This window comes from Kogia breviceps, chromosome 16, assembly GCF_026419965.1.
Source record: "Kogia breviceps isolate mKogBre1 chromosome 16, mKogBre1 haplotype 1, whole genome shotgun sequence".
NCBI classification, from domain to species: domain Eukaryota; kingdom Metazoa; phylum Chordata; class Mammalia; order Artiodactyla; family Physeteridae; genus Kogia; species Kogia breviceps.
In genome coordinates this window covers 68412665-68420196 of record NC_081325.1, presented here as the reverse complement: position 1 = coordinate 68420196, position 7532 = coordinate 68412665, and the positions used below count along the sequence as shown (strand labels likewise).

The 7532-nt window shown below is 52.1% G+C and overlaps 1 protein-coding gene across 1 annotated transcript in view; it reads right to left on the bottom strand.

Annotated features, from left to right (window-relative positions):
* Positions 1–5143: 5143 nt before the first annotated feature.
* UBAC2 (UBA domain containing 2) overlaps positions 5144–7532 on the bottom strand; it is a 160565-nt gene continuing 158176 nt past the window's right edge. The window contains 1 exon segment of the mRNA XM_059041971.2: positions 5144–6346. Within this exon segment, the coding sequence (XP_058897954.1) occupies positions 6239–6346 (108 nt within the window). The 3' untranslated portion in view covers positions 5144–6238.

The window sequence follows — 7532 nt, the reverse complement described above, 5'->3', positions numbered from 1 at the left end:
GGGAGAGTGGGGCTCAGACAGAGCACAGAAGCTCTGCACCCTTTCCCCCTTACCTCACCCTATGCATCTCTTCATCTGGCTGTGGATTCCTATCTTTTAATATCCTTTTAAAACAAACTGGTAATCTAGTGAGCAAATGAGTTTTCCTAGTTCTGTGAGCTGTGCTTGCAAATTAGCCGAACCCGAGGAGGAGGTTGTGGGAACCTCTGATTTATAGCCAGGTGGTCAGAAGTACAGGTAACACACACACACACACTAGAAGTGGGTCCAGGAACACTTCAGAGTGGCCACTCCCCCAGATGGCGGAGACTACATTTTGTTAATTTTGTCGCATCCTCACTCACTCACTCATCGGACCCCCAGGGAAGTGGGCGAAGCTGGGGCAGAGCTGGTGGCGAAGCCCTTGCCCGCAGGGGGTTTAGTACAGTTATTTCATCCCTTGGTGCACGAGGCAGCCAGTGGTGAATGACTGGCATTCATAGAATCGCTGGTTACCTGACTGAGGCGCTTTTGTGTTCCCGGTGAATCTGAGGTTCTTGATGTCTTGCTTCGCAGAAAGAATTCAGTGGGAGACAAAGTGATAGGTAAGAAGTGGATTTATTCAGAGAGAAGCACACTCCACAGACAGAGGGTGGCCCATCTCAGAAGGTGAGAGAGACCCGAAACATGGCGTGGTTAGTTTTTATGGGCTGGGCAATTTCACAGGCTAATGAGTGGGAGGATTATTTCACTTATTTTGGGGAAGGGGTGGGAGAGTTCCAGAAATTGGGCCACTGCCCACCTTTTGGCCTTTTATATGGTTAGCCTCAGAACTGTCAGGGCGCTGGTGGGTGTGTCATTTAGCAGCCAATGTATTACAATGAGCATATAATGAGGCTCGAGGTCTACTGGAAGTTGAATCTTCCGCCATCTTGGACCTACTTGGTTCTAACCAGTTTTTGTCATGTCCTATTGCTATGTCATTCCTTTAAAGGTTGTACCTTGCCCCCTTCCCTCCTGTTTCAACTGGACCCCAACATGGTTAGGCTGGGAGCATAGATGGGACTGAAGTGGATTAATTCCCACCCAAGCCACAAGCCCCACCAGATATCACAGTCCAGGGGAGGCCTGGGTCAGGCACTCTGAGGATATCCACCAGCTTTGGACAGGTGGGATAAGGTTTGGACCATGTAAGGAATCTCCTGGAAAGTGTCTGCATCCATGGAAAGTCCTGAGGACGTGCTGTGCCCTCTCCAAATCTCTACCAGGAGCTTGGCTGGAAGTGTCCTCACTGTGAAATGAGGGGCACAGTAGAAGTTCCCCAAGGATTCTGTCTCCCCCCCCACTCATTCTAATGCCCTGGGGCTGCAGCCACATTCTGCCAGCCTGGGCCCTGGGGCCCTCCCGATGTAGGGGATGCACTAGGCCCTCTCAGTCTGAACCTCTGGAAGAAGTCTGCAAGCCCTTAAGGGGGGATGCGAGATTTCTTTGGAGAGTTTCAACTTTTTGTTGAATATTTTGTAATACAGAAGAGTACTGTTGGTTAGGTTTCCTCTAAACTTCTAGTTTCTTCTGGCTGGTCTAAGAATTAAATTGACGTGAGACAGAGAAAATACAATTTAGTTTTTCGTATGTACAGGAAGCCCACATACACGAGAGGGTCAGAGACAGAAAGGTAAAATGAGGTCTAGATGCCATCCTGAGCTGAGGAACGGGGTCGGGGCTTCTGAGGATGGGAGGGTCACTCACAGGACGAGAAGAAGAGCAGATGTTGGGTCATTAGATGTTTGTCCTGACACACAGATGGGGCCACTTTGGTGAAATTTATCTCTGGTAATAATTCTTTCCTGGGAAATATCCCCAGTTTCAACTCTTCTAGGTGGTAAGGGGAAGGGCAGTAGTTTCCCTTGAACCCACAGGATCTCAACTGCCTTTAGCTCAAAATAATCCTCATCATGGCTCACTCTGAACCCCTATACTACATACAGCATCTATGTAAAAATATTAAAAACAAGAGTGAAACAGGCACCCTGTATGCCCCATGCCTTCTGCACATATATCCACGGCCTTCCCTCCTCTGCCCAAAGCAACAGTATCCTCAAATTTGGAGTGCTTTTGAGCTCCGAATTTAGAAATTTCATAAATGTTTAAAATGGCCCCTCGTACAAACACTCAGAAATAAGACAGGGCTTTTACTTGCTGTTCTGCTGACACGGGGGCTGTCTCTGTCCACTCTGCTGAGGGGCTGGCTTTTCCAATTATTTGCTTGACTGTTTTGCTTGAACAAAACAAGTGAGCTTTCCCCCTTTAAACAGGTCCTTAAGGCGCCAGCAGGTGTTGATTTATGGACACTTGATTTAGGTGTCACATTTATGTCTGTGTAGATTTAAACTGGACAGGACCCAGACTGCTGAGGAGGGAGCCCTGACCCTCCATGCCCACTGGGGGGGTTTTGAAAGGACCTCTGACCCTGGCAGCTTGATGCATAGGAAAGGCTGGGGTCAGGTACAGGCTACCGAAATAAGGGTTTTACAAAATTTGCACAGAAAGTACTAGGCTGAGCAATGCTCAGACACAACGCAGTACTTCCGTGGAACGTCACAGCATAATCTTACAATAAAAACTCCACACACAAAGCTCTTAGAATAGCAAAAGAGCAAAACTGACCACGGTCCCCTGTGAAGAAATGAAATGGAAATCTTGCAGGACAGAAAAGAAAGCCCCGTGGGCTCGGGTCCCCCACTGCCCACCCAGGGGGCCCAGTGCATCTCCGCAGGGGAAGGGGGACCAGAAGAGGCCGAGGAGCACGGAGTTGGGACCCCATTCTCCCCACGACACAGGCCTTTGCCCCTGGGTTCTCTGCGGCCCTCTGATAACTCCTCCCCTTTACCTTTGGCCTGGAAGTGAGGGGGAAGCGTCACAGGGATTACCTGACAGCCACAGTCTTCTTACTGAACTCAGGTGCTAAGCTCAGAATAGGCGTTTACAAAGGCTGTGAGGCGGCGCCACAGGAACCCAGGGCCTCCGGTTAAAGACCCCGAAAGACATCAAGTCCAGTCTGCTGTTCAGCCATCAAGGCCAGTCTACCGGGCCACTTTTGAAAAGGAGACTTGTCCTTAACGCCAATTTAATCTCAGGGGGAGACACTCCATCCCCACCAAGGCTCCTGCGAAGTCTGGGGGGTCAACATCCTTACCTTGAATGTCGGCAGTGTTAGGAGAGCAGCTGCGGTTTCCCAGGAGCCCCGGGTAGCTGGGAGCAGCCAGGGGAGAGCTGGGTGGACCTGGCTTTGGGCACAGTTACTGGTTTGGAGAGGCAATTCTGGCCCCATAGGAGGAATCCTGGCCTCGCACAGTAAGAGAGGGTTTCCCCACAGCATCCCTCGGGGGCCCTGCCTTCTCTGCGCTGAGAGGAGGGCAGCCAGCACAGGGGAGGAGCCCCGGGGCCCTGCGACAGGCTCGGAGCTGGGGGTGGGGGTGGGGCAGGAGGCAGGCAGCCAGGACAGTCCCCAGGGGAAAGCCTGGAGGCGGAACGCATGAAACTTTCCTTCTCTCCTCCTGCTGCCCCTGCAGGTCGCATGGGGGGCTGGAGTTTCCCAGCAGGACATCAGAGCCCAGCTCTAGGGCAGCCAGAGGGTGAGCTGCTAACTGTGGGGAGGGTGACCCGATTCCAGGAGCAGCCCTGGGCAGGGCCTGAGGGACCGGAGCACAGGTGCTCAGTTCCCTACAATGTTTACCTTTCGAATCCAGAACTCAGTCTAGGTTTATGGGTCAGGACTTCGAAGGCAGGTTTTCCTTTATTTGGGAAGGGGAGGCGTGGCTCACTGTGGACAATTTCTTCTTTCTTCTTTTACAATCTGGAATCTGCTCACCTGCAAATTAGGCCCAATCTGATAACTTTTGCACAAAATCAAAAGCCTAAATGATCTTTTCTTAGGAAACCAAACCGAGTGACTCGCTGATGCCGCCCTACGGCACGCGTCCCCATGCACGAACGCATATGGGGTCCTTTAGGGGTCCCATCAGCCTGAAAGACTTCCGGGTGTCTTGACAAGAGGTGTGGGTGTCCTCGGGAACTCACACTCCGGCGGTGGGTGCCGTTTGTGTCAAATGTGCAGGAAGCAAGAGCAGGTCGGGGGTGGGAGCTGCAGCAACTGGTCGGAGAGTGACGTCAGACGTGGAGGGTGTGCAGGGATGTGGGTGGGGTCAGGGGCACCCTAGAGGGTGGTGACAGACGAAGGGGGACAACGGCCTGGAGGCTGCAGGAAAAGGATTTAAAATCACGGTCACCACTGGGAAGGTGAGACCTTGGCAGCCGCGGGGAACTGGAAAAGAGGTTGAAAGAAGCCAGGGCAAACCTGAGGGGTCCTGGCTCTGCCACTGTTGGTGCATGTCCAATGGTCACGCCACATGTACAGACCTCAATTTCTAGTAAAGGACTGAAGTCGAGGGTCACCGAGGCTCCTTTCAGCTGGACAAGTCTCTCTCATTTAGGAGGGAATCCTGACAAGAAAACAGACAAGAACTTGGGGTGGTGAATCCTCTTTAAGCCTCACCCTGTGATCCCAAGAGTGGGCTCTCTGCTCCCCATCCTCTGGGAGAGAAGCAGTGAAAAGTCTCGAGTGAGGATTTTGCCCCTGGTTTGATTTCGCTTCACTAGGCGCTCTCTGGAGGGGAGAAGGAACTCAGGAGATGGTGCGTTTTTGGATACGGTTGCTCTTTTCTGCACTGGAAGCCCAGAGGGTGGGTTTAGATTTGCTGCCGAGCTCATACACAAATCCGCACTCTTGGGCCTTTCTAGTCACGCCGGGCCAGTGACCGTGGTCAAGGACGTGCCGTCACTGTCAACTGTCCTTACACCTGAGATGGGGGACGCTCGGATCAAGTCAGGGCCTGTGCTTGGGAGCAGCTAGGCTCCCAGAAACTCACCTCAGGCCCAACAAGCCACAGAATGGGGCCTCACTTGCGCTCACCCACAGGGCCAGTCCTACTTAAAGGGATCAAAGGGCTCCTCTCACTTCAAAGAAAGCACCCAAATCTTCTGAAGAAAGATGAGCAGTCTGATAAAAACAATTTTTTTTTTTGTTTTTGTTTGGATGGTAAAGAATAGTACAGACTAGAACAAAGTTTTATTTAGGTAAGTCTAATAAAGAAACACCAAAAAGTAAAACACATTAAAAACTTTATTGTTAAGTACCAGGCATGTCTAAATTTGCATCAATTTGCAACACTTCTGCTGGCTTTGCAGAACACAATAGTTGCAAGTTTCCTTAAATCTTGCTTTAGATCTTTTCACCGTATCATCTGCTCCCGCCACCCCCTCCTCCCCACAGGTGGGGTCAGTCTACCCTGCCTCGGGCTGATATCCGATCACCCCAGGGCCAGGCAGAACCTGCCTCCAGAGGGGCTGGCCCTGCAGCTAGGACGCCCCGTGCTGCTCCAGGAAACCAGCTCTTCTCTTTGTCCCATTTTTACTCCTAGCCTGAGTGGCTAACTGTGGATATTCTAAGCAAAATTAACTCCAGTTAAGTTTCATGGAGTATTCCAGAACCTCAAATCGGTACCTGATTGTTATCATTGTTTTTTAATGGAAGCAGGGAGTAGCTGGGAAAAATCCCCTAGACGGGAGCCGGCTGGAACAGGCAGAAGAGGGTTCAGTTCCCTGTCTCTCCCTCATTGGCTGGGTCTGGCCAACTCTGCATGCGGCAGATATGAACTGCTCATCCCTAGGGAGTGGGGACCTTGAACAGCCACCCAGGTTTGAAAGCAAATTTGAGGGGGGGGGGAAGAAAGCAATGAAAAAAGTCCATAAAGAAAATTTGACAGGTCCTTTCTGAGTAACAGTCCCCTTTCCGGCACTTACGATCAGATATAATGTAGGAAGATGCATTATAGTAAAAAGAATATGACAACAGCAGTAATTTCCCATCTGGAGTGCTATTCAACTGCTTGCAGAAATCTGCAATTTTAATGCATTTTAAACACACTAGGAATGGGAGATTTAATTCTCCAAACCAAGGAAAATACTCCATAAAAAAATAAAGATAGAAAATACATGCTACCTTAATGGCGAACTTATTTTGGATACTTAATGGTAATGATCTTGGAATTAAGGGAGGGAGCAGCGGGGGCCACCCTTTGCTCAGGAGGACAGCGAGGACATCTCGCCAGAGACCTCGCCGGGTCCTGGGGCTGAGCCGGCAGCGGGGCGGCACCGCTGTGGTCAGCAGCCCGCCAGCCCGTGCTGTCCTCTGGGACCGTCAGTGCTGCAGCAGGAAGTTGGTGGCCACGTTAAGGTCATTATTTGAAGCTCTCAGGGCTTCCAAAGCATCACCTCTGGAAAAGCCCATCTCCATGAGCCGGGCAACCTGCAAACAGAAACAAAACCAGAAGCCTGATGAGGCTGACGACACGCCACTGACCCGCCAGCCCCACAATGTTCCTCGTGCGAGCTCTGCAGGACGGATGAAAGATCAACAACAACACAACCGGTTTTCATTTCAGTGTGGAGTCTGATGCTTATAAAATTACAACCGGCCCAACCTTTTACGGCGCTCACTATATACAGCCGATAAATACCATTTCCTCACTGAGTCCTCACTTTAGAGACGAGGAAGGGGGCTTCCGAGGGTCAGTGACCTGCCAGGATGAGCACAGGGCGGCCGAGCTGTGGCGTGAGGCCTGCGAATCAGGTCTGCACCAGCCACACTCCTTCAGGGTCGAATTTGACTCCCGAGGAAGAGCTTATCCAAGCCGCAGGCGTCCTGAGGCTGGCGGGCTCCGCGGGTACACGCGCCTTGGCGTTCCTGGAGTGGCTCAGGCCGAGCGCGGCCTTGGGGAGCCCGTCCCCCCCCCCCAGGCATCTCACGGCAGGTGCAGCGTCCCCCACGGAGTCCCCGCCGGCCTGCGGGCAGCAGCCGCGCAGAGGGGGCGAAGCCCGGGCAGAACTGCGCCGAGGAGGCAGCTAAAGCCACCGAGGGCAGGGAGGTCGAGGCCTCCATCTTTTCGACCACAAATCTGTGAATGTAGAGGTTTCCCGTACTCTTACATACAGGCAGTCTCCAAGGTCAAAACAGGCAGTGTTACTACAGTTTATTCCTAACCTGTTTTCCCACTTAAAAATGTATTATAAAAACATTTATGACCCCGGACTAGCCGCAGGTGTTGTTTCTTTTTTTAACGTATTTTGAAATATACTACATTTGCAATAATATATAGTGAAAAGTGATACTCTTGCAAATGTTGAGATTTCCACGGAGGTGTGAGTTGACAAGGGGCTGGGGACTTGGTCACCACTTCTAACCTTCCTTCCGGTAGAACGCGATGCCCTGGGGCTCCCCAGTGGTCAGAGCCCCGCGGCCTCTCCTTCCCCCCAGCTGAGGGGGGTGTGCACGGGAGGGCGAGGGCAGGCGGGGCAAGCGGGTGGCCGCAGGGGTGACTGAGACCCCAGACTCCTCGTCCCTCAGGGGGCCTTAGGGAGAGGCTAACCGGCTGGGAGGAGACTCGGCCCACCTTTCAGAAGCTGGGGTTCTAGCTGGTGTTTTTGAAAGTGAC